This window comes from Bison bison, unplaced genomic scaffold, assembly GCF_000754665.1.
Source record: "Bison bison bison isolate TAMUID 2011002044 unplaced genomic scaffold, Bison_UMD1.0 scf7180017864492, whole genome shotgun sequence".
In the NCBI taxonomy this organism is placed as follows: domain Eukaryota; kingdom Metazoa; phylum Chordata; class Mammalia; order Artiodactyla; family Bovidae; genus Bison; species Bison bison.
This window is the reverse complement of record NW_011495051.1, coordinates 8427447-8452613: the sequence shown is the minus strand read 5'-3', so window position 1 is coordinate 8452613 and position 25167 is coordinate 8427447. Positions and strand designations below refer to the sequence as shown.

Sequence of the window (25167 nt, the reverse complement as noted above, 5' to 3'; positions counted from 1 at the left end):
ATCTCATCAATTACTCATCTCATCAATTACTATTGATAGGTCCTATTGACTTGCCATCTCATCAATTAACTAGGTCCTATGGACTTGCCCTCTTAGATAACGTTCTAAGCCATTCCTTCCTCTTCATCCCCCATTCCCCTAGCTCCAGCCTCTTCCCTTCCTTGCCTTTCTAAACCAACACATCAGTCTCCTCCTGGGTCTCCCAGCCTCCAGTTTCCCCACAGCCACCACCAGCAGCCCAGAGGCATTTTCCTATCATAGAGATTGAATCTCAGTCCCTCTCACTTAAACACATTCCATGGCTCCCTACTGCCCATAGGTCTTTCTGAGGAGGTGGTCTTAGCTCTCACCTACCTGCCCAACCTCTTCTCTACCACATTCCCCCTCCCTCTCTCTAGAGCAGAGCAAGTCGCTTTTTCTTCTTTTAATTTACCAGGCTTTCTCTTGACTCTGGGACTTTGTATATGCTGTTCCATCTCTCCGGAACACCCTTCCATGTCCTCCCAAACTTGCAAACCAGTTAATTCCTTAGACCTCAGCTGAGCTGTGACTTCCCTCGGGAAGCCTTCAGGTCCTTCCAGCACTGCCTTTAGATCACCACCATGCCCTGTGTTTCCCCCCACATCACACATCTGATGCTGCCCCCTCCCCCCTCCCCCCGCAAGCCTATGATCAGCATAAAGGCAGAGGTGAGGCTATCCTGTTCATCTCGCCTCCTCCAATTCCCATGCTGGTTTACACCAATTTTTATACCATCCCCACCCTGGCTTTGCAGGTAACTCACCTTTTTCCCTCGACGGAATGTGCTATACCAGCCACCTGGCTTTTCTTTGGACCAAGAGGCCAGTTTCACCTGGGGGACAGAGGGAAGAGTGTAACAGGTGCCCTGGGGTGGGGGGGCTGGCAACGTGTCAATTTTGCATTTACCACCCCACACTGAAAGCTACGGACTGTAGGGGACTTCCCCGGTGGTCCCGAGGCTAAGGCGCCGTACTCCCAATGCAGGAGGCTCGGGTTCAATCCCTGGTCAGAGAACTAGATCTCACATGCTGCAACTAAGATCCAGTGCAGCTAAATGAATAAAAAGAAATCTGCTGACTATAAATATCAGGAACTCTTAGGTTATTCTCTGGCTGTGGGACTGTGCTTGGCTGGTACCCAGGATAGATCCAAGAGGCTGGGGGTTCCTGACTTCTGAGGGTGCCTCCACTGATGATTGACAAGAGCTGGTGGATAAATGCTCCAGCTCCTACCTCTCCCCTGAGGTGAGGTAACTCCCAGGAGTCTGCCCTACACTGTCTCCCCGAAGGCCCTGTGGATCGGAGCCTTGGGTGTCCAATGGTGATGTTTGTTTTTTTTTTTTCAATGGTGATGTTTTAACAACACACCCCTTGGGAGTTCCCTGGTGGTCTAGTGGTTAAGAATCCACCTGCCAATGCAGGGGATACAGGTTCAGTCCCTGGTCTGGGAAGATGCCACATGCCGCAGAGCAACAAAGCCTGTGCGCCAAACTAATGGGCCTGTGGGCCACAACTACTGAGTCTGTGCGCCTAGAGCCCATGCTCCTCAAAAAGAGAAGCCACTGCAACGGGAAGCCTGTGCACCACAGCAAAGAGTAGCTCCTGCTCACCACAACTACAGAAAGCCCACACACAGCAACGAAGACCCAGTGCAGCCAAAAAATAAATTAATTAAAAGAAGAACATCACTGTGCACTTTTGCAGGCCCTGTGCTCACTAAGTGGTTTACCGGCAGTAGAGACATTAACAAAAAGTGTTAGTCAAGTGATTCAGTCGTGTCCGACTCTTTGCAACTCCATGGACAGTAGCCCGCCAGGCTCCTGACTGTCCATGGAATTCTCCAGGCAAGAATACTGGAGTGGGTAGCCATCTCCTTCTGCAGGGATCTTCCCAAACCAGGGATCAAACCTGGGTCTCCTGTATTGCAGGCAGATTCTTTACCATCTGAGCCACCCCAGCACTGCACACAGTCAGTGTATCAGTGTCGTCTGATATGTGTACTGGTAACATGACTGCACAACTACCCTATCAGGTAGATACTTTCTTGAGCCCCCACTTTACAGATGAAAAAACTGAGATAACAGATCTGGATTCCAACCGAAGCAGTCCAGGGTCCAGAGGCTCACTGCTCACCCACTGCTCTCTACAGCTAAGCCTGGTTCTTAGTGTCAGAGACTGTTAGACTCCCTGATGGAGAACCCCAGGATTTCTGGGGGACCAGGTGGAGGGCAGTTAACCCATGGGACCTATAAGAGAGCAGGTTAGGAGGCAGTGTAGATGGGTGGTTAAGGGCTGAGACAAGGGCCAGGTGGTCATGGGTAATCTTGTCCTTCTCCATGCCTCAGTTTCCCTATCTGGGGGATGATAACAGAATTGTTATTTTTTTAATTGAAACAGAGCTGATTTCCAATGTTGTGTTAGTTGAGGTGTACAGCAAAGTGATTCAATTATACATATATATCTTTTTTTTTCTTTCAGATTCTTTGCCCTGATGTTGGTGTTGTTTAGTCTCTCAGTTGTGTCCAACTCTTTTGCAGCCCTATGGACTGCAGCCCACCAGGCTTCTCTGTTCGTGGGACTTCCCAGGCAAGAATACCAGAGTGGGTTGTCATTTCTTTCTCTAGGGGATCTTCCTGACCCAAGGATCTGACTCAGATCTCCTGCTTAGCAGGTGGATTCTTTGCCACTGAACCACCAGGGAAACCCTTTCTCCCCTTATAAATTATTACAAGATATTGAGTATAGTTCCATGAGCTTTACAATAGGTTCTTGTTGGTTATCTATTTTAGGGATAATAATAAAATGACCGCATCGGTGGCTGGGACTCAGTAAGTTAATGCAGCTGAGTTCTTAGGGCTGGCACATATATCCTATTGTTTCAAGGTTCACCACTATTATTGATTTCCTTACTATTTTTTCTTATCTGTCTTTCCCCACAGAAAATAAGCTCCATAAAACAAAATGAAGCAAAGAAGGGTTTGTTTTTTTTAGTTTGTTTGGTTTGTTTGTTTTAGATTATCTGCTGTAGCCGCAGCATTTCAAGGACTTTGGCATACAGAAGGTGCTCAATAGACGACAGAAGGTGCTCAATAGACGTCGGTTGAAGGAAAAATAAAATCCCAATCAACTCCTGGTGGGGCGGGGAGGGGGGAGGGTTGGGGAGCGGTGAGGTATGAATGAGATATTTTCGAGTCCCTCCTTCCACCAACCCCTCCCAGCCCCCTACTCAGGTACTCACGGTCTCAAACTTCTTGTCTGGGTAGAGGCAGGTTTCTCCTCCTGCCGTGAAGTTACAGAAAACCCTGAGCGCATCCCGCGCGCAGCCTTGATTGGGATCAATCCAGTATTCCCCTGCCGCAGAGCCAGTGGGAGAAGATAAACCGGGGGCTGGATCCCACGTCTCCCCGCCCTCCGGGGGGAGGGACGAGACCTCACCATCTGGCAGATGCGGATGGCTGCGGTGCAACTCTTTGCACACGAGGCCCGGGCGCTCAGCCGTGCCGGGAGGGCGCCGCAGCTGCTCTAACTCGAAGCTCAGCGACGCCATCGAGGCCAGCACCTCCTCCAGGCCGCCCTCCGGGGTTCCCAAGCCTAGCAGGGAACGTCGGCGCCGGCGCAGCCCGTGCAGCTCCGCAGAGGGACCCTGGGCAGAGGTGGGGATGGAGGAGAGGAGGACGGCAAGAGGAAGAGACAAGGAGAGAGACAGGCAGAAATGAGAGATGTGGGAGGCAGAAAGACACAGGGGTGTGGAGAGTAAGGAGAGATACAGACAGGAACCGGGGACATGGACAATCAGAGACGGAGGGAGACACAGGAAGGAGAGGGACAGAAAGGCTCAGAGATGGGAAGTGGAGAGAGGAAAAAAAAGAGCCAGAACCACAGTCAGGCAAAGGAGAGAGACAGAGAGAGACCCAGAAGACAAAAATAAAGATAAAATAGTGAAACAACGTTTTGAGGTAGAGACAGAGAAAGGCCAGAGAGATGGACAGACAAAATCCAATCAGAGCCCCCATGGAGGTCCCCCCAAGCCCCTCTACACATAGCCCAGATCCTCCTTCAGCTTCTGAGCCACCTCCCTTCCCACCTGCAATCCCCGAACACGTGGTGTGTGCTCCGCCCACTTCTAGTCACTGAGGGACCAGGGGAGACACTCGGACAGAGCCCCATGGGGAACTTACCGGGGGACCAGGAGGACCTGGGGGGCCAGCGTCTCCACGAGGACCTTGGGATCCCTATAGGGAGAAGTACTTGGGTGTGAACTCTGTCTATGGAGACCCCTGCCTGCCAACACACACACACACACACACAACTGGAGGAAGGACATGCAATTTTCAGCCCCAAGCATAAAATGCAAATTTTCTTTCCATATTTGAACATCTCTGAAATCAGCATCTTAACATCTATGACAAGTCATCATTAACTTGGCAGAACTGTCTTCTTCTGTAGCAGTTCATAAAACAATGGTGCATCTTACAACAGATGAAATCTTAGATTTTATAAAATACAATGGTAAGTGTTGAAGACATAATCAAATGCCTGACTGACTGAATAAATAAACGAATGAACCCAAAGGCATTGAGGGTTCTGGTACAGTGAAGGGGGCTGGGGGGTTGGGAGGTGAGAGCCCAAGGGAGCAGTGACTACTTACCGGGGACCCCTTTGAGCCTTTCTGTCCTGGAGGACCCTGTGGGGTAGAGACAGGGGGGCTTGGACTCCTGGCTGGCCCAACAGGGTGACTCCCCCACCCCTGCAAACTCCTCATACTCACCACCACGCCTTGGGGCCCAGGGTGGCCCAGAGAGCCAATGGGGCCAGGAGAACCCTGGGGAAAGGGCATCAGAATCATCACTGATGGGGTTCATCCTTATGGTCCAGACACATCCCCCAGACAAGTCTCCTCAAAAGAAGACCCTCAACCCCAGTCACAACCTTCAAGTCCCCCAGATAGAGCCCCCCATTTCCTTCAGAGACAATCCCTATTGTTCAAGACCCAGGCTTCCTAATCCCCCACACCCAAACAAGCCCCACTTCTGCTTTCCCATCCCCCTCGAACACAATCTTCCCTCTTGGGGCATGACGAACACTCACCGGTTCTCCCTGGAGGCCAGGGGAGCCTTGCACTCCTGGCAACCCCTGATCCCCTTTCTCACCAACCTCCCCAGGGGGGCCGACAAGACCAATTAATCCAATGTGGCCCTGGAGGATATGAGAGACACATGTCGGGGAAGAATGGGGGCAGGGAATTGACAGACTGTTCCCTTCCAGCCTTGGGGTAGTGAGTTTGGGAGCAGAGGAGACCCCAATCTCCTAGCCTTCTGGCTACGGACAGAAGTAAAGGTGGAGGAGAGGGAGGTAGCTGGGGAAGAAGAAGAATAAAAAGAGGCATCCTTACCTTTTCTCCCTTGGGGCCAGCATCTCCCTTCAGCCCTGGTAGGCCAGAGGGCCCCTGGAAGGAGAGTTAGGATCAGTTGAAAGAGAAAGTGTTAGTCACTCAGTGGTGTCTGACTCTTTGCAACCCTATGAACTGTAGCCCACCAGGCTCCTCTGTCCATGGAATTCTCTAAGCAAGAATACTGGAATGGATTGCCATGCCCTCCTCCAGGAGATCTTCCCAACCCAGGGACTGGACCCAGGTCTCCTGCATTGCAGGCAGATTCTTCACTGTTTCAGCTACCCGGGAAGCCCTAGGGTCAGTTGGAAGTCTCAAACAGAAAGCCTCATGTGAGTGACTGGAGGATGGTCAAATGGGAAATTACCTAGATTTCGAATCGAATTACCAGGGAAGTGGTCATGGGGGTGGTCAGGAGAGAAGAGAGCTGATGAGAGATGAAGGGAGGGGTTTTTGGAGGATGGTCGAGATAAATGATCTGTAGTCAACATCGGTGTGGGTAGTCAGTGAAGACTGTTAAGATAGATGGTCAGTTTGGTCAGTGTAGACCGCCAAGATGAGTGATCTGAAGAGATGGTTAGTATAGATGGTCAGGGTGGACCATCAGAAGGATAGTCAGTGAGGGGTCAGTCTGCACTATCAGAACCCAAGGTCACTAGATGGTCACTGGATAGATGTCCAGTGTGAGTCTCAGTGCAGGGACCTCAGGGATGAAGAAGTCTCTTACCAGGGGACCAGGAGGGCCTAACAGTCCAGGAGGTCCCAGGAGGCCTGGTTCGCCCTAGGGCAAAATAGAACATGAGGGGCTGCACCCTGCCAGAACTCATGTGTGGCGCCCCCCTCCCACCCCAACCAGGGTCAGCTCCTCCCAACTGTGATGACAAATTACAAGAAGCGAGCAGACAGGGAGGGCCTGATCCCACCCCCCAACCCCATCCCTATTCTCAGTCCACTCACCACAGGTCCAGGGATCCCACGAAGACCCTCAGGTCCAACACGTCCAGGGGGCCCTCGAGCCCCTACTGGGCCTGTCCTCCCTGGGGGTCCATCAGGACCTGGTTCCCCCTGAAAAGGAGCAAGGTGGAAGGGAGGAGGCAGAGAGAATCAGGGGGAGCCTGCCTCCTGACCCTCCAGCCAAGAACCATCAGGGAGCGGGGAGAAACTGGGGCAACTGTGGTGGTCACAGGTCCCTCCCCATTCTGCTGGCCCAACTATTGACCAATGGGTCAGGACAAGGACCGCTCCCTGGGACTTCCCTGGTGGTCCAGTGGTTAAGAATCCCCCTGCCAATGCAGGGGCTGCTGCTGCTGCTAAGTCGCTTCAGTCATGTCCGACTCTGTGCGACCCCATAGACAGAGCCCACCAGGCTCCTCTGTCCCTGGGATTCTCCAGGCAAGAACATAGGAGGGGTTGCCACCTCCTTCTCCAATGCATGAAAGTGAAAAGTGAAAGTGAAGTCACTCAGTCGTGTCTGACTCTTAGCGACCCCATGGACTGCAGCCTACCAGGCTCCTCCGTCCATGGGATTTTCCAGGCAAGGGTGCTGGAGAGAGTTGCCATTGCCTTCTCTGCCAAGGCAGGGGACACGGGTTTGATCCTTGCTCTGGGGAGATCCCACATGCCGCAGGGCAGCTAAGCCCGAGCACCGCAGCTAGAGAGTAGCCCCCACTTGCTGCAATTTAGAGAAAGCCCACATGCAGCAATGAAGACCCAACGCAGCCAAAAATAAAAGGACCCCTCTCTTGGCCAGGGGGAGCTCACCTTGGCACCTTTCTCTCCTTCTCTACCTTCTTGACCCATGCGACCAGAAGGACCCTGAGGGGTGAGTAGAAAGTGTGAGTAGAGGGCTGTGAGCTGAGTAGAGGGCTGTGAGCTGAGTAGGGGCCTGTGAGCTGAGTAGAGGGCTGTGAGCTGAGTAGGGGTTTGTGATGGTGAGTGGAGGGCTTGTAGGGATGAGTGGGGGCCTCTAGGTATGAGGGGGGCTTGTGGAGGTAAGGGGGGGCCTATGAGAGTAAGTGGAACCAAGTTAGAGCCAGGGGTGGTGTGTCATCACTCACCCTTTTACCAGGAGGCCCAGGGGCGCCAGGCTCCCCAGAAGCGCCAGGTGGACCCTATAGAGATTGTAACCAGCACGGGAGTCAAGGATGACAGTTTCAGGATGCCTTTGATGGGAAGACAGCCTTCCCCAAACATCACCCCAGCACCAGCCAGCCCTCCCTCCCCCTGCCTCCTCCTTCAAGCTGCTCACATTCATGGTACAAAGCAGATGCATCCCTGGGGGCCCTGGGGACCTCATTAACCCATTCTCCTGGCCCTCAATTCACCCACTCACCTGCCCCAACACCCCTCTTTAGGCACCACCTCCTCTGTTCCCCTACTCACCGGTCCCCCCACATCTCCAGGGTTTCCCTTCTCCCCTGGGGGGCCATCTTGACCCTGTGGTAGGGGAAATGAAGTTGGGAGGGGTCGTGAGGACACAGCAGAATGTTGGGGTGATGCTTGGAGGCAAGTGGAGGTTTTTTGCTTCATCGACCTTGCTCAGGTTTGTGATGAGATTGGGGACAGAATAGGGAATATGCCGGGCTTTTGAGGAAGAGGGGGTCACACTCACCGAAACTCCAGGGTCTCCGGGGGGGCCTAGGTCTCCTGGGAGGCCTGTGGGGCCCTGGAACACATAATGATGAAAAATCATATCTCTGAATGATGGAGCATTCATCCATCCATTCATTTATTCATTCATTCAGCTGTCCTCAGACACAGTTCTGGTTGCTGGGGATACATTGGTGAAGAAAACACAAAACCCCAGCCCTGCTAGAAGGAACATTCTGGTGTTTAATGGGAGCTAAAAATGTTCCATGAATCATTTCACTGCATCCTCCCAGCTAGGGACTCACAGATAAAAATCAGAGAGGGGACCTGGTAAGGGGTGGGGTGCTGAAATTCAAATCAAGGTCCCTCAGACTCTGAAGCTCCTCACCGCCCTCCCTCCCTACCCAGAGGACCATCACCATGGCAGGAGGGGCTCAACCTCTGCCTTGATGGCAAATCCCAATCAGCCAACCCTGATCCCGCATCAGTTTCAACTTTGACCTTTCCAGCACTATTAGAATGACTCTATGTGGAAGCAAGTTTCCCCTGCTGCCATGACCGATTACCACTGTATGTTTACACTGATTCATTCTTTCATTCAATCATTTGGCCACGTTCTGGGTTGCTTGTGGAATCAGCACACAGGACCCCTGGCTGGAAGTTGAGGAGCAGGTTCGAGTTGACACATGTGCCCCTCCCTGGGTCGTGGCCTCCATGTGCCCCAGGACTCACCACATTCCCCTTTGCTCCATCCTCTCCAGGGGGTCCTTTCTTGCCTGGGGGTCCAGCAGCCCCAGATGGGCCTGTATCCCCCTTTTCACCAACTTCTCCCCTGGGGCCCTTGGCAGAAACAGAGGTCAGAGGTCAGAGTAGCCTGGACTCTCCAGGGGTCAAGGTTAGCATACCTGAACTCAGGAATCTGCGTGGCTTGGGACTTTCCTGGGGTTAGGGGTCAAAGTAGCCTAGACTGCCCAAGGGTCAGAGGAATCTAGGATTTACTGGAATCAGGGGTCACAGTGATCCAGTTGACCAGAGGTCATGGGCAAGTTTGGGCTAGCCCATGTGCCACTCTGGGGTGAATCAGAAAAGGGATCCCAGGACCTCCCTAGTGGTCCAGTAGTTAAGAATCTGCCTTGCAATGCAGAGAACACAAGTTCAATCCCTGGTCGGGGAACTAAGATCCCACACGCTGTGGAGCAACTAAGCCCACATGCCACAACTATTGAACTCTCGCGACACAAGTAGAGAGTCTGTGCACCCCAAGGAAAGATCCCACATGGCCCAGCGAAGCTCCCATGTGTCCCAACTAACACTGGACACAGCCAAACAAGTGAATGAATCAATATTTTTGGGATCCCCTCTGGGCAGCTCATCCTCAAGCCAAGGCTTGTGCTTTAGATCTGAGCCCCACCTGCCCCCTCAGCCACGCATCCTTGTGCAGTACACAACCTAGAGAACTTGATGTAGCCACCCTGATACCTTTCAGGTCTCTGTCATCAAAATAACTGGGGATGCCCGTAGGTCTGGGTCCATGAGTGACCTAGGGCTGCCCAGAGGTCATGGGGGCCCAAGATGCCCAAGGGTCAGGGATTCCCTGAGATGGGTGCAGGGGCCCAGAACAAAGTCACTCACCGGGGTGCCTGGGGTCCCGGGGGGTCCTGGGTCTCCAGGCTCTCCTGGCTCACCCTGCGGGAGGCAAAGTGAAAGTGAGGAGGGGTCCCCTCCTGGCAGCCAGAACTGCCACCACCACTCCCCCAAACCAGGCAGGACTGATTGAGCCTCCTGGACCCTGGGCAGCCCCTTGTTCTCTCTCTCACCTTCTCACCCACAGCGCCAGGCTGACCAACTCCCCCAGGCAACCCTGGAGGACCCTGGAGAGACAACGAAGGGTATAGGTGGGATGGAGGGATTCCAACAGCCCCTTCTTGGGAAAGTGATGTCCTGAGGCCCTCCCCCTCCCCCAGTTCTTACCTCTGATCCGCTGGGGCCCTGGGGGCCCCGAGGGCCTGGAGCTCCGTGGGGACCCTATGGGACAGTCAGAATAGCATCCAGTGACCTCATGGCCCCTCAAAAAGCTCCAAGCAAGAGGAGAAGGGAGCGACAGAGGATGAGATGGTTGGATGGCATCACTGACTCAATGGACATGAGTTTGAGCAAACTCGGGGAGACAGGGAAGGACAGGGAAGCCTGGCGTTCTGCAGTCCATGGAGTCACAAAGAGTCCAACACAACTGAGTGACTGAACAACAAACCACAAACACCACCCTTGATATTGGTGACCCACATGTGCCCCATGACCCCCCAAATTGATCTGATGGCCAACCCTGCCCTACCACCCCTCCCATTTCCCCCCATAGTTCATACCATGGACCCTACATCTCCAACTTCTCCCTTTTCTCCAGCAGGGCCTGGCATTCCCTGTGGAGCAAAGAAGCAAAATTGGGGCACAAAGTGGGGAGGATCAGAGGCCATACCCTCAAACTCAGACACCCACCTGTAGGCCAGGAGGACCAATCATGCCAGGGAAGCCTCTCACTCCATCATCTCCTTTCTGCCCAAAGAGGCCTGGGGGTCCCCGGCGTCCCTGAGCCCCGTCTGCTCCCTAGAAGGCAGACATGGCAGGACACAGTTAGGGTCTGTGTCAAGGGTTGGAGTTAGGTTCAAGGTCAAAGTCAGGATGGAAGTTCAAGGTTGGAATGAAGTTTGGGGAGGGTCAGGGTTGGGTCTAAAGGTGCAGGTTAAGGGTCAGGGTTTAGGAATGAAATCCAGGACTGAGCAAAGTTTCGAGATGAGCCTTGGTCATCTCAAGTGAGTCAGGGTCAAGCTGAGGTCAATTAAGGTCCAAGTGGGGTTGAGAGGTAGGGTTGAGCTTGACCTCAGGTCCGAGGTAAATTCAGAATTGGAGCTCAGGTTTGGGGTCGGTATTGGAGGGTGGGTCTGGACTGGGGTCAAGGGTAGGACTGGGTCAGGTTCAGCTAATGTTGGATGTGAAGATAAGGTCTGAGTTGGGATTGAGGTTAAGGTCACAATTAAAATTAGGGCATTAAAATTAGGGCTGTGATAGAGTTTGAGGGTTAAGGTCAAGACTGAGTCAGATTCTGGGGTGAGTTTGAATTGAGCATTGACATGAAAGGGTAGGGGTTAGGGTTGAACTGGGGCCTGAGTCACAGTGGAGAACACTGTCCCTTCCCATAAGGGATCCAGAGGACCACAAAGCTGGGAGTACTCACCGGGGAGCCGGGGTGTCCCACCAGACCCCGTATCCCTGTTGGTCCAGGCGGGCCCTGGAGGCGGGAACAGAGTCAAGAAACCCTCAGGTTTAAGATTAAGGTCGCAGGTGGGGAACTTCCCTGGTGGTCCAGTGACTGAGACTCTGCACTCCCAAGGGGGTCAGGATTCGACCCCTGGTCAGGGAACTGGATCCCACAGGCCACAACGAAGATCAAAGATCCCATAAGCAGCAACTAAGACCCAGTGTAGCCAAATAAATAAATATTTTTTAAAAAAACTGGAAAAAGATGAAGGGGGAACACTAGCAACATCAATCACTGCACCCCTGTCCACTCCCCACCCCACTAGAAAATTGCATTTCTCTCCCCACAACCCTGTCTTCCTAGCCACCAACTCCTGGGACCAGACACAGCATCTCTCATAAGCTTGGCCCATCAGAACGTTGGCCCCAAAGTCCCATCAGTTTCCCAGGACTGAGCTGGCTTCCGGGTCATGGGTGCTGAGACTGAATTCCTGGAGGGAAGTTGGGAACGCAGTTGGCCCCTTTATTCTGGGTAGCTTAAGTGACTTCTGTTACTTGAGTGTCAAGATGGGGCTCAAGAAGGCAGGAAACCCCGTGACCCGCCCCCCTGCCATCCTCTCAATACCCCTTTTACCCCTCTCCAAAGACCAGCTCCCTCTCTGGGGTCCCCCACTCACCGCATCTCCCTTGTCACCTTTGCTGCCTTTGTGACCGGGGGCACCCACTTCTCCCTGCAAAGCAAGCAGACAGGATGAGGGACCCAGCCTCCCTCTTCCCCTGTCCTCCTCCAGCCCCTCCCTCTGCCTCAGCTCTCTCTCACCTTGTCCCCTTCCTCGCCAGAAGGCCCCGCAGCTCCAGGGGGCCCAGGAAGCCCCAGGGGCCCGGGGATCCCATCTTTACCAGTGGGGCCAGGGGCGCCACGTTCACCCTGTTAGGGGGAGTAGAAAGAGTCAGGGCAGAAATGCAGTCCTGGTATGTGGAGGGCTGGTTCTTGGGGATGAATGGAGGGGGCAGGAACTTACCGGGGAACCCTTCTCGCCTGTGGGGCCCACGGGGCCTTGGCCTCCGCTTTGACCAGGAAGCCCAATGCTCCCTGCTGGGCCTACAGGACCACGCTCCCCAGGGGATCCCTGAAAACAGGGGTGGAGGGTCAGGAATGATAGCAATAACAGTAGATCTCATTTATTGGAGGGTTTGTAAGCAGCCTGAGTTAGGTGGTTACCACCAATCCAGGCCGTTCCCCACACAGCAGCCAGAGGGCGCTATCAACATCCAAGTCAGAGCACGTGACTCCTCTCCTCGCAGCCCTCCAAGGCTCCCACCTCATTTGGAGAAAAAAAGCTCTCCGGGCATCTCATGAGGCCCTACGCGACCTGCCCCCATCTCCTCCCTGCCCTCACCTCCTCCTACTCACTTCCCTCCAGCAACACGGCCCCCCTCACTGCTTCCTCCAGCCTCAGGACTTTGCACATGCTCTTCCACCCTTCTCCTAGCCAACCACATGGCTCTTTCCTCAGGTCTCAGCTCAAATGTCATCTTCTCAGGAGACTTTCCCTAGTCAGCTTTTTTATTTATTTTTTGGTGCCTCAGGGTGGCATATGGGATCTTAGTTCCCCCACAAGGGATTGAACCAGCACCCCCTGCATTGGAGGCACGGAGCCTTAACCGCTGCAGCTCCAGGAAAGTCCCGTGGCCAGACTATTTAAGGGCTCTCCCCTGCTCCCCACTAGTTTGCATTATTTGGCTTTGTGGCATTCACCGCCGCTGATCCATTATCTTCTTGACTAGATAGTAGTAAGCTCCAGAAGAAAGGAGGTTTTTAAAGGGGCTCATGTCCAACTTCCCTGAGGTCCAGTGGTTAAGACTTTGCCCTTCCAATTGAGAGGGCACAGGTTTGATTCCTGGTCAGGGAACTAGGGCCCACATTTAAACGGTGAGATCTGGTATGCAAGTAAGTATGTGTCAGACAGATCATCTCATTGAGGTTTACAACCTAGAGATGGGACTATTTTACAGACAAACCAACTGAGGCTGATGGAATGATAGACTGCCTGGCCAGTGAGTGGCAGAGAGGAGTGTGACTCAAGCCTGTTTGGCTCCCAAAATAGCTGAACATGATCATGACCATACCCAGCTTCCCAGATATCTCGAGACCCCTCCACCGTGCCCACCCGCCATAGCAGATGGATTTACACTTACGTTGGCACCGACAGGACCTGGGGGGCCCTTGTCACCCTTTAAACCAGTCGGTCCCTGAGGAGGAGATGATTCATAGTCAAGAGACCCCCAAAGGTAATTCACTGGTAGTCCAGTAGTCAGGACTCTGTGCTCTCATTTCTGAGAGTCTGGGCTCGACCCCTGGTCAGGAAACTAAGATCCACAAGTCCCCATGACTTGCTTCCCTAGAAAGAGAGACCCCCCTAAAGTGCTCCCAGGTCCTGTGTTTACTCTGGGGGGCTCAGAGTTCCCACCCCCTTCCTGGCACTGAGGTTCAGGGGTCCATCCCTCCTCCTCCATGGTCAGGAGGCTATGGCCATGTCCCTCCTAAGCCCCCCTTTCTTTCTCCACTTCACAGCCCAGCCAGGCACATGCAAACCATACTTACTGGGTCTCCGGGGGCTCCATGAGGACCAGGGAAACCTCTGGGTCCAGGTGGCCCTTCCTTCCCAAGGGGTCCCAGTGGTCCCACGTCCCCCTGCAGGAGTCCAGGGGAGGGAAGTCAGACTGTGGAGCAGGGGCGTCTCCCCTCAATCTGTGAGTCTGGGTCCCCTCCCCCACAGGGTTGATGCTAAGGCCATTCCAGGATCTTTGGGGTCACTCAACCGAGATGTCCCGTGGGGTGGTGGTCTCACCTTGGCCCCCTCTCTGCCTTCCAGGCCCGGAAGACCTTGTTCACCAGGAGGTCCAGGGGGCCCTGGGGGCCCCCTCTCACCCAGAGGCCCTGCTTCTCCTGTCTTTCCCTGGAGAGGAAGAAGGCTCATCTTGAATGGAGGTGGCCTGGGGTAGTGGTTCTGTCTGGGATCACCATCTCCCCTCCCCCCAAATATCCCCAAACTGGTGCAAAACTGGGGAGACCTGTGGGGACCACTCTGACCTGAGGACCCACGACACCAGCTGGTCCAGGTGGGCCTGTCTGACCTTGGAAACCCTGAGGAGAAACATTAAAAGAAGGTGTCATGGGACTTCCCTGGTGCTCCAGTGGTTAAGACTGAGCATCCGCTGCAAGGGGTGCAGGCTCCATTCCTGGTAAGGGAACTAAGATCCCACATGCCACAAGATGTGGCCAAAAAAAAATTTTTTTGTAATAAAATATAAATGAAAAAAATATCATGGAGTGGAAGAAATGAAGAGCTCAATGGGGTCAGGTGTCAGAGGTCAAAGGGTTGCTCACCAATTCTCCTCTCTGTCCAGGGTGTCCAGGTACCCCATCTTTTCCCTGGGGACCCTGACGGACAAAGCATGAGAGAGCTGAAGCACAATAAGGAGTTTCCCCACTGCCTGGTTCCCCCTCCCCCCAGCAGGATATGCTGACTTACAGGGGGACCCTTTGGTCCAGAGAACCCAGGAGGACCTTGCAGACCTGGGAGGCCCTGAAACGGAAGCAGAATCATTAGAGCATCCTTTCTGCTTTCCTCCCCCTCCCTCTGAGTCCCAACTAATGACAACAAGCATTCTGGGTGCTTCCTGCAGGCCAGGCATGGGGTCAAGCATTCTACCTGCAGGAAGTCATTTCATTTGCCACAGCAGCCCTTTGGGAGGGGGACTGTGGTTATTCTCATTTGGTAGAGGAAGAAACCGAGGCAGAGAGGTTAGGTGACTCAACCAAGGTCACAGAGCAGATGAGCAGCAAAGTTAAGACTTGAACTCACAGCTCTCGGATATCAGAGGCTCTTTTTGCATTCTGCATTATAATGTCTCCCTACCTTCTGGGCTTGTCTCCCCGCCAGAATCACACAGACACACACAAACTCACTCACTCACTCACTTACCTTTTCTCCAGGGAACCCAGGGGCTCCGTCCTGGCCCACATCACCCTAGGATAGAATGAATTAGACTCAGGCTGCAGAACAAACTCAACAGGGATGTGTTGGGAGGGACTTGGTGGGCCTGAACCAGAAGGCTTGCATGGGGGTACCTGGCCACCCACCCTCTCCATACCTTGGGGCCCGGCTGCCCTGTGGCACCTGGTTGCCCTCTCTCTCCACGGGCACCCTGAAGTGAAAAGAAGCAAAGATTAGGCAGGGTGGGGGGGCGGGAGCCAGGAAGTGAGGCCGAGTCCTTAGGGTCCCTTCCCTCTGTGACCACCCAAGGACCACCGACATCCCCCAAACTCTCTTCCCACCCACCTCTCCCCTCGTAGCCCATCTTTCTGGCCCTGTCCCCATTTTCTTACTGGTGGTCCCCGCTCTCCTTCCAGGCCTGGCTGCCCAGCCTTCCCCTGGAACATAAATTGGGGCGAGGGGGAAGGAGAAGGTGGTGATGGTGCAAAGACAGGACAGAAACACACAAATACACTCAGTCAGAGACCTGGAAGATGTCTGTCTCACATTCATTCGCAAGCCTTTCACTCACTCAAATACATAAAGACAACTTACACACCCAACTATGAAAAGATGACAGACACCCAGTTATATTAGGATTGTACCTAGAGGGTCCACCCCTAGAAGCATGTTCACTCACACAGACACCTGTTTAATTATCACAGCTGCATGGTATGCATACAGGATTGTGTGCCACCATGGCATGCAAGGGGTGACCACAGCTTCAAGATGACACGTGGAGCTTGTCGGGTAATATGTTCTTTGCCCATGTGTCTACCCAATGTAGTAAACACATATGTACATGGGCTCATGTGAGGACACGGTCTTGATAAACACAGTGGTGTACATGATGAGTGCATATACACAATATCCATTTACAGAGCTGCAGTGCACACATAGCCAAACAATGCACGCATGTGTACACAATCCCTCAGGTGCATAGAAATACATATTCCTATGTGTGTTTCCCTATTCTTTAACACACATCAACATGCCCTTTCATGCATTTATGCCCACAGTCACACAACAGACATGCAGCTGGTGCCCTTGTTCACCCAGTCACAAGCCCTGAGGCTGCAGCATCCAGGTCCTATCTGATTTGCACTGAAGGGCATGTAGGATGCACATGGCACATGGGCACACGTGCTGTAGTGCCAGGTGGGATCACCTACATGTGCCCTGCATTGCATGTGGCAATGTGTGTGCACACAGTGCTTCCAGGCACAGACACACCTGCCTAGGGTCCCACCTGCTGTCACGCACAGCCACACACACTCCTCCTCTCATGCGAGCCCTTCCCCTCCCCACTGACCCCTAGATCATGACTCACCCGCTTCCCTTTTTCTCCTAATGGTCCCAGAGGTCCCGGAAAGCCAATAGATCCCTGAATCAAGAGAATGAGAGAGAAGAAATGGAGATGAGGAATGGGTGGTGGGCAATGTTAGCCCTCCATTTGGTCATCCCATCTTTTCAGGCATTTCCAGGTGACTGATTCCAGAGGCTTCTTTGGTCCCTCCAGCCCCTGCCTCCTCCAAGACAGCCCTCAGGCATCCTCACCTCTCTCCTCTTGCTCACTCCTTTCCAGCCACACTAGCCCCTTTAATGCTACTCACATACCAGTACATTCCTGCCTCAGGGCCTTTGCACTGTCTGCCTTTGCCTAAAATTCTCTTCTTAGATCCCCTCCTCATCTAGATCTCATTCAGATGTCACCTCCTTCAAGAAGCCTCCCACCACCATCCTGACCACCTCATCCTCAAATCATGCACTAACACATTTTCCTATTTTGTTTCCCCCATAATATTTGTCTTGAAATGACCTGCTTGTCTGCTTAGTTATTCAATGACTAGGACATAACGCTCTAGTCCTAATCCCCACTGCCTGGCATATGGTGGGCACTTACTCAATACTTATTAACTGACTCCAGTAGTTGCTTTCCTGCCCATCTTGGAGGCATCCTCCCTTGACCTGGGGAGAAGACATCATAGGCTCCAATATCCCCTCCCACCCGTCACTGTGTTTTGAATCCTAGATCCATCTCTGGACTAGCTGTGTGGCCCTAGACAAATGGCTGAACCTCTCTGAGCACCAGTCTCCCTGTTTGTAGCCTGGGATGATATGAACAAGGTTCTGGTTAGGATAGATGGGATATGTGTAGAAAGTGTCTTGTTTAGTTTTATTTTTGTTACAAAGTACTTGGTACATAGTATGAATTCAACGAATGTTAACTGTCATTGTTACTCACGCAATTAGTAACTGCTATGGGCTGAATGTTTGTGTCTTCCAAAAATTCATGTTGAGTCCTCAGTCCCTAGTGTGATAATATTTGGGTGTGGAACCTTTGGGAACTAAGTAGGTCATGAGGGTAGGGGCCTCGTAAATCGGATTAGTGTCCTTATAAGAAGAGGAGACTAGACATACTGAGTGAAGTTAAGTCAGACAAAGAAGGAGAAATATCGTATGACATCCCTTATATATGGAATCTGAAAAGAAATGATACAAACAAACTTACTTGCAAAACAGAAAGAGACTCACAGAATTAGAGAACCAACCTATGGTTGCCAGGGGGAAGGATGGGGGAAGGGATAGTTAGGGAGTTTGGGATGGACATGTACACACTGCTATATTTAAAATGGGTAACCAACAAGGACCTACTGTAGAGCACAGGGAACTCTGCTCAATGTTATGTGGCAGCCTGGATGGGAGGGGAGTTTGGGGGAGAATGGATACATGCATATGTATGACTGAGTCCCTTCTTGGTTTACCTGAAACTATCACAACATTGTTAATTGGCTATACCCCAATACAAAATAAAAAGGTTTTTTTTTAAAGAAAGGAGACTATATCTCTCTCGGTCTGTCTCTCTCTCTGGCTCCTCCCTCTCTCCTTTGTTGTTGTTCAGTCGTTAAATCATGTTCGACTTTTTGTGACCCCATGGACTGTAGCATGCCAGGTTACCCTGTCCTTCACTATCTCCCAAAATTTGCTGATTTATGTCCATTGAGTCTGTGATGCCATCCAACCATCTCATCCTCTGCTGCCCCCTTCTCCTTTTGCCTTCAATATTTTCCAGCATCAGGGCCTTTTCCTCCACTATGTGAGGACAAAGACAGAAAATGTTCATCTACAAACCAGGAAGAAAGCCCTCATAGAATCCAACCATGCTGGTGCTCTGATCTCAGACTTTTGGCCTCCAAAACAAATTTCTATGTTTAAAACATCCAGTCCAAGGCATTTTTATTCTAGCAACCCAAAACTGACTTCAACTTAACTGATACATCAGGCCTCCTGTAATGTGTTCATTGCTTGATGCTCAAGGCACGCTGCTCAGCCTTGGCTACGAGCCTTTGAATTTCTTTGAACTCCCAGGAATTCCTGCTCCAACAGGCTGAGTTCTGCTCTGAATTTTGGTGCCTTGAGTTAATTCCCAAACCTGTTTATAGCAGTTACCCTTGCCAATGGACTCATGTGATTTAATGAAAGCTTATGAAAACTGATGAAATGCAGAAAGGGAAAAGAAAGATATCTCTAAAATCAAAGTTACATGGAAAAGACAAGAATTCCCTGGCAGTTCAGTGGTTAAGACTCAGCGCTTTCACTGCTGAGGGCCTGGGTTCAATTCCTGGTCTTGGGATCTAAGATCCTGCAAACAGCAGAGTTCAACCCAAAAAAAAGAGAGAGAGAGAGAGAAATGGAAAAGATTTAACATAAAGGAAAGCAATTTTTTAAAAAATCACTGTCAAATTAGATAGACATGAGCAAGATAACTATGGGGCTTCCCAGGTGGCGCTAGTGGTAAAGAACTAATCTGCCAACTCAGGAGTAAGAGAGGCGGGTTCCATCCCTGGGTCTGGGAGATCCCCTGGAGAAGGGCATGGCAACCCACTCCAGTATTCTTGGCCTGGAGAATCCCACGGACAGAGGAGCCTAGCGGGCCACAGTCCATGGGGTCGCAAAGAGTCGGACATGACTGAAGCTACTTAGCATGCACGCAGGCAGGGCATCCAGGGTATGCAGGGCCCTGGTTAAAGGGCAGCCTCAGAGGCAGCGCCAGGGGCGGGGTCAAGAATGTGGGGGCGGTTGGGTAAGGGGCGGGTTAGAGGCGGGAAGATCCCTTGCAGGAGGGCGTGGCAACCCACTCCAGCATTCGGCCTGGAGAAGCCCATGGACAGAGACTATCGGGCCACAGTCCATGGGATTGAAAAGAGTCAGACACAACCGAAGAGACTTAGGACACACAAACGCAAGATAACTGTGCCAGAACAAGGCGCCAAAAGTATGGAACTCGAGGATTCTGTGCTCAGATTTCTTCCAAATGTCTTGGATTTTTCTGCTCCGCTTTATGTAAACAAAAACTACAAATCATCAGTGATGTAACACGGGTGTGGCTGAGGCAGAGAGACACGTCTTACCAATAGCCTCATCCATCAACACACTGGCAACCAATGTACATTTTTACATAAATACATTCTAAGTTATAATTAATTCGAGATATGTAAGCTGCATGTTTTTTATGATTCTGCTCTTTACTGACTTTTTGTTTGAGCCAACCTCAATCATACCAGTAAGAGGGTCCTACAGATTTATTATCACCAAAATCATCAACATTATTATAATCAAATTGATGAGGTAGCTACTGCTGGTATCTCCATTTTGCAACTGAGAAAAATGGCTCAATAGACTTGTTCAAGTTCATTTAGCAGGTATTAGGGGGTGACTTACTCAAGGTCACTTAGCAGGTGAGGAGTGACTTATCCAAGGCCACTTAGCAGATAAGGTTGGGTATTTGAGCCTAAGTTTGATGCCAAAGCCCACATCTTACATTTTCAGTGCCCCATGAGGTGGCCAGTTCACACCCCCCAGACCACAGCCTAGAACCCCAGATGTTAATCAGTCTCTAAACCCTACCCTTGCCCACCACCTGCCTCCTAGCATCTGACCTTAGGGCCTGGACGTCCTGGATAACCTGGGAGACCCGGCACGCCAAGCTTGCCCTGCAGAGAGATTGTAGGAAAAAAGTCAGAGATTGCAATTTGGGGGTCAGTGGGGGAGGGACAGGATGGCTGGGGCACGGTGGCAAAGGGAGGAGGGTGGGATCCAGGGAAACATGGGTTCAACTCCTGGTCCCTGTCTGCTAGGGGCATGTCCTTGGACAGCTCATTCAACTGTTCCAAATCTCAGTTTACTTGTCTGTAGAATGGGGATAAAAATGTCTGTTGCCTATAGTGGTTATGGGATATAAATAAGATAGAGTGCATTGCATTGCTCTATCATGCTGAGCTGCAGAAGTGAAGAAGTGGAGAGCCTCCTAAAGTTGGAGATAAAAAGACAGAAGGCTGAGGGCAAAGGGCCAGGGAACACCTTGACTGCAGGAAGCTGGGGACAGACTGGAGGCGGGTGACCAGGTCCACTCACCTTCTCCCCAGCTGAGCCTGGGGGACCCTCCTCGCCAAGCAGCCCCTCCTGCCCCTTTAGCCCCTCCGGACCATCCTCTCCCCGAGGACCTGGAGGTCCGGGTTGCCCCTGGAACAGAAAGGAGAAACCCTGATATCAGTCCTTCTTTGTCATCCCTGCCCGCTGTCTTTGCCCCAGTTCACCTCCTCACTGTTTTTCCCAAGTCCCCCAGATTCACCAGACTCCTCCCTTGGAGATCATCTTACCCGATCTCCTTTAAGCCCCGCATCACCCTTGAAGCCTGGGAAACCATCCTCTCCCTGGGTGGAAGACAGTACAGAGATCAGAAGTCAAGGTTTTCATGAAGGGGCAGAGTCAGAGCCCCAATATTAGGGTTCCCCTCTCCCAAGGAATCCCCTTCTTTCTTACCTTCTCTCCTTTCTCCCCCTGGAGGCCCCGGTTGCCAGAGGTACCCTGAAAAGAAAGAAGCTCTCAGTCCCCATGCTGCCCCCACTTAAGAAGGGCCCTGAACTCAGTCCTCTGCCCTGAAACAGCCAGGACAGTCCCAAGAGGATGCAGGACTAGAGGGAGGGGGTGGGGAGCAGCCCCAGAGAAAATTATCTTGTCCCATCATCTGCTAGTATGGTGTACAAGAGGTTCATTTCCCCCGCCCCTTCTCACTGGCAGCCTCCCAAGATCATCTGTGTGGGGGTGTGAAGGGAAGGCCAAATTTCCAAGTAATTGATTTCCATCTCCTAGGGACACTGTGTCCACAGTTCCTTCTGGCAGGAGGAAAAGGATGAACATTCCAGAACCCAGCTTCATTCTAAAGGCGAAGGAATGTTTCCCATTGTGCTGGATACAGTGCGACTCTGTGCCTGGCAACAAGGGGAGTCTGTGCTTGGCTACAGTGAGACTGCTCAGTGCAAGCCCAGATGCTGCTCACACCAAATTCTTGGCTTGGGCCATAAGAAAAGCTGCACTCGGCTACAGTGTAACTGAGCTCAGTGAGTTAAATGAAATTGTACTTGGATACACTATAACTATGTTTTGACAATAGCATGACTGTTTCCAGCCACAGGGAGACACACTATAATGGAATTCAGTGACTACAATGAAGTTACCCTTGGATACGATGTAACTATGTGTTTTGACGCTATCATGACTGTCTCTAGCCCCAGGGCAATTCATTGACCACGATGTAACCGAGTTTGACCACAATTGTTCTCTGACCATGGCTATGGTGTAACTAGACTCAGCCAAAACATAGCCTTCAACTCTACATAGAAAACCATGCCTGACTTACAATGGAACTCTGAGTTTGGACACCCACAGGACTTCATGGCCAGCTACAACATAACTACACCTCCTTGGCTATAGGGTGAAGCTTGTCTACAATGCGAAAATGTGGCTTTTAGACTGTTCTTAGACTAACCAAACTCTGTTCTTAGACTACAGGTGATGGATACCTGTACTTAGCTACAAGGTAACTGGACTTAGCTACCACACAGATTTTAATTACAATGTCCCTACAGCTGGTCAACAGTAAGTCTCTATTCAGTACAGCTCTCAAGTGGTCCTAGCACTTCTAGGCTTGTAGATTGTATGGCTCTTGGCTTGAGTTTTTGTTGCTTTTGTTTGTTTTATTTATTTTGAATTGAAGGATACATGCTTTACAATGTTGTGTTGGTCTCTGCCACACATCAACAAGAATCAGCCATAGGCATACATATGTCCCCTCCCTCTTAAACTTCCCTCTCACCTCCCACCCCATGCCACCCCTCTAGGTTGTCACAGAGCACTGATTTAAGCTCTCTGCATCAAACAGCACATTCCCACTGGCTATCTATTTGAGCTTTTAAAACAACCCTCTGCTTGATTATAATGTGTTGACCTGGGGATGTGATGTGTGTGCTTAACAGTGGGGTTCAGCCTGTAATGGGTTTAACTATTCTCAACTGCAAGGTGACAACTATGCTGTAATGTTACCCTTTGGCTGTTCAGCTTCAAAGTAGAACACACCCTACTGCATAGGGCCAGTTCCACCGCACCTTGCCTGGCGGGCTGATTCCTCTCTCACACTCTTGTAGAAGTGTCTGATGGAGCCAGCTTCCCGAAGTCAGTGCTGATGAATCAGCCCTAACTGCAGGCCCAAAGCATCACTTACCTTCACACCCCGAGGTCCTGGATAGCCCGGAGGGCCTGCTGACCCTGCTGGACCCTGAGATGGAGATAAGATCAGCGTCAACCTGTTCTTCCCCCTCCATGTTCCCAGCGCCCTCCTCTCTCTTCTCATGAGACTCCTGGCCCTGCCTGCCAACCCCCATCCCCAAATCAGCCCCTCTTCAGGTCCCTTACCTGGGCCCCTTTCTCTCCTGTTGGGCCCTCATGACCTGGGTGACCCTGGGAGAAAGACGTTCTGAGTTGTCAAAGACCTGATTTGCCATCCAAACTCCCAAGCCTCTCCCTTCTCCTTCCTCTTTCTCCCAGAATCTAGTTCTCACCGGAGGGCCTTCAGATCCTGGGAGGCCTGGAATTCCTGGGTTTCCAGGAGGACCCTGAAAGAAGATGAAAAGTAGGGAGAGATACAGCGTCTCAGGGCCTGGCATTCCACCAGGAAATCCCTGCTCAGACATGCAGCTACCTCAAGGTTAGAGAAAAAGCAGATCCTACTGGTCAAGCAATCTATTCTCAGCAATTCCAAACTTGCTGTATGACCCTGGACAAGCCGCCTCCCCTCTCTATGCCTCAGAAAGCCTCTGCTTCTGGGAGAATTCAGGCAAGGGATATAAAAATAGTGTGACAGACATGCTGGGAAGGGGGACCCCTTCCTTTAGAAGCCCCTTCAACCCACAATTCCACCGAAGAGTGGTGGGTCTACACAGGCATGTGGTGACCCCTCTATGTCCTGCACACAGTTGATGAGTCCAGAGGGGAGATCCTGGCCCAGCTAAGCCAGTCAGACTCTCTCCTGAAATTTTGAGGGAAGCAACACCTTGTCTCATTGAAACTATGATCAGATGGGTTTGGGTAAAGAAACTGTAAGATCCTAAGGAGCTGGGAACTGAAATAGTGACAGAGCAGTACAAGATTGTGTAGAAACAGGGTTGAAGTAAGAACAGACTCAGACGGTAAAGAATCTACCAGCAACGCGCGAGACATGGGTTTGATCTCTGGGTTGGGAAGGTCCCCTGGAGAAGAGAATGGCAACCCACTCCAGTATTCTTGCCTGAAGAATCTTGTGGACAGAGGCACGTAGTGGGCTACAGTCCATGGGGTCAGAAAGAATCAGACGTGACTGAGAGACTAACATTTTTGCTTTTTCAAGATGTATATAGAAAGAATCCTGTCTTTCAGGGGAGATGGAAACAGACATGCAGAGGAACAAAGACGACACTGCAAGACCCCAAAGAAAAGGATTTCTTGGCCCATGAATCTTGGTAATACTTTCTGGCTTCTGAGAGGTTCCCCCGTGTCTTGATAATATCCCCTTGTTCTCTAAACTCGGTCGAGGTCTATTTCTCACCATCAGCCCTTCTCCAACAATGACACTTGGTTACTCTGGGCTTGTTTAGGGACTGCTGCAATTGATCATTATCCATGGCTTACAAAAGGGGCCCAATGGGAAGCTTTTCCTGCAGGCAGAGTTGAAGGAAGAAGACGATAGGGGAGGAGGGAAACGTAGAGCTGTCACTCACCTTCTCCCCAGGAGTGCCGATGGGTCCCTGGGGGCCGGGAATTCCCTGGAGATATTTTAAAAGACAAGAAAAGCATTAGAAAAGGACAGTGAGTGCAGAAGTTGGAGAAGCTAAAAATGGTCTATGACCTTCATGGACCACCCCTCCCCACCCTTATTGGAAAAATAGCTCAAACCTGGGACCCAGGATTTCCCTGCTGTCCTGGGGGGCCTGGTTCTCCTGGAGGACCCTGGGGAGAAAGTGAGGTTTCTGTGAAGCTGGAAAGGTTGTGGTGTTGAGGTGTCAGTGAAGTTGAAATGAGGGAAAGGGTCATGGGAGTGGACAAGGATATGGGTGGTCATAGGGTCAGAGTGTCTGAAAGCATCAGGGGGGCTTCCCTGGTGGCACCGTGGATTGGGAATCCACCAACCAATGCAGGGGGCATGGGTTCAATCCCTGGTCCAGGAGGATTCCACATGCCGCAGGGCAACTGAGTCCATGCACCACAAGTACTAAGCCCAAACTCTAGAGCCCATGAGCTGCCAGCTACTGAAGCCCATGTGCCTACAGTCCATGCTTTGCAACAGGAGAAGCCACCGCAATGAGAAGCCCGCACACCACAGTGAAGAGTAGCTCCGGCTTGCCACATCTAGAGAAAGCCTGTGCCCAGCAATGAAAACCCAGCCCAAATGAAACTTTAATTCATTCATTAATTTAAAAGAAAGCATCAGGTGGGGCTTCCCTGGTGGCTCAGTGGTAAAGAATCCACCTGCCAATGCAGGAGACACAGGTTGGATCCCTGATTG

The 25167-nt window shown here is 51.7% G+C and overlaps 1 protein-coding gene across 1 annotated transcript in view; it reads right to left on the bottom strand.

The window, feature by feature from the left end:
- The window catches only part of COL5A3 (collagen, type V, alpha 3), a 40991-nt gene that overhangs the window by 2833 nt on the left and 12991 nt on the right, over nucleotides 1-25167 (bottom strand). The window contains exons 23-65 of the mRNA XM_010828392.1: nucleotides 24558-24611; nucleotides 24383-24427; nucleotides 23189-23242; nucleotides 23043-23087; nucleotides 22852-22905; nucleotides 21114-21158; nucleotides 20951-21004; nucleotides 20706-20813; nucleotides 20231-20284; nucleotides 16621-16674; nucleotides 15644-15688; nucleotides 15409-15462; nucleotides 15240-15284; nucleotides 14787-14840; nucleotides 14642-14695; nucleotides 14345-14398; nucleotides 14103-14210; nucleotides 13856-13945; nucleotides 13450-13503; nucleotides 12273-12380; nucleotides 12071-12178; nucleotides 11928-11981; nucleotides 11228-11281; nucleotides 10492-10599; nucleotides 10362-10415; nucleotides 9970-10023; nucleotides 9816-9869; nucleotides 9631-9684; nucleotides 8731-8838; nucleotides 8021-8074; nucleotides 7792-7845; nucleotides 7467-7520; nucleotides 7171-7224; nucleotides 6367-6474; nucleotides 6137-6190; nucleotides 5413-5466; nucleotides 5109-5216; nucleotides 4789-4842; nucleotides 4669-4704; nucleotides 4199-4252; nucleotides 3456-3663; nucleotides 3259-3371; nucleotides 785-853 (exon numbers count right to left, since the gene is read on the bottom strand). Of these exons, the coding sequence (XP_010826694.1) occupies nucleotides 785-853; nucleotides 3259-3371; nucleotides 3456-3663; nucleotides 4199-4252; nucleotides 4669-4704; nucleotides 4789-4842; nucleotides 5109-5216; nucleotides 5413-5466; nucleotides 6137-6190; nucleotides 6367-6474; nucleotides 7171-7224; nucleotides 7467-7520; nucleotides 7792-7845; nucleotides 8021-8074; nucleotides 8731-8838; nucleotides 9631-9684; nucleotides 9816-9869; nucleotides 9970-10023; nucleotides 10362-10415; nucleotides 10492-10599; nucleotides 11228-11281; nucleotides 11928-11981; nucleotides 12071-12178; nucleotides 12273-12380; nucleotides 13450-13503; nucleotides 13856-13945; nucleotides 14103-14210; nucleotides 14345-14398; nucleotides 14642-14695; nucleotides 14787-14840; nucleotides 15240-15284; nucleotides 15409-15462; nucleotides 15644-15688; nucleotides 16621-16674; nucleotides 20231-20284; nucleotides 20706-20813; nucleotides 20951-21004; nucleotides 21114-21158; nucleotides 22852-22905; nucleotides 23043-23087; nucleotides 23189-23242; nucleotides 24383-24427; nucleotides 24558-24611 (2955 nt within the window). The remainder of the gene's footprint in view (nucleotides 1-784; nucleotides 854-3258; nucleotides 3372-3455; nucleotides 3664-4198; nucleotides 4253-4668; nucleotides 4705-4788; nucleotides 4843-5108; nucleotides 5217-5412; nucleotides 5467-6136; nucleotides 6191-6366; nucleotides 6475-7170; nucleotides 7225-7466; nucleotides 7521-7791; nucleotides 7846-8020; nucleotides 8075-8730; nucleotides 8839-9630; nucleotides 9685-9815; nucleotides 9870-9969; nucleotides 10024-10361; nucleotides 10416-10491; nucleotides 10600-11227; nucleotides 11282-11927; nucleotides 11982-12070; nucleotides 12179-12272; nucleotides 12381-13449; nucleotides 13504-13855; nucleotides 13946-14102; nucleotides 14211-14344; nucleotides 14399-14641; nucleotides 14696-14786; nucleotides 14841-15239; nucleotides 15285-15408; nucleotides 15463-15643; nucleotides 15689-16620; nucleotides 16675-20230; nucleotides 20285-20705; nucleotides 20814-20950; nucleotides 21005-21113; nucleotides 21159-22851; nucleotides 22906-23042; nucleotides 23088-23188; nucleotides 23243-24382; nucleotides 24428-24557; nucleotides 24612-25167) is intronic.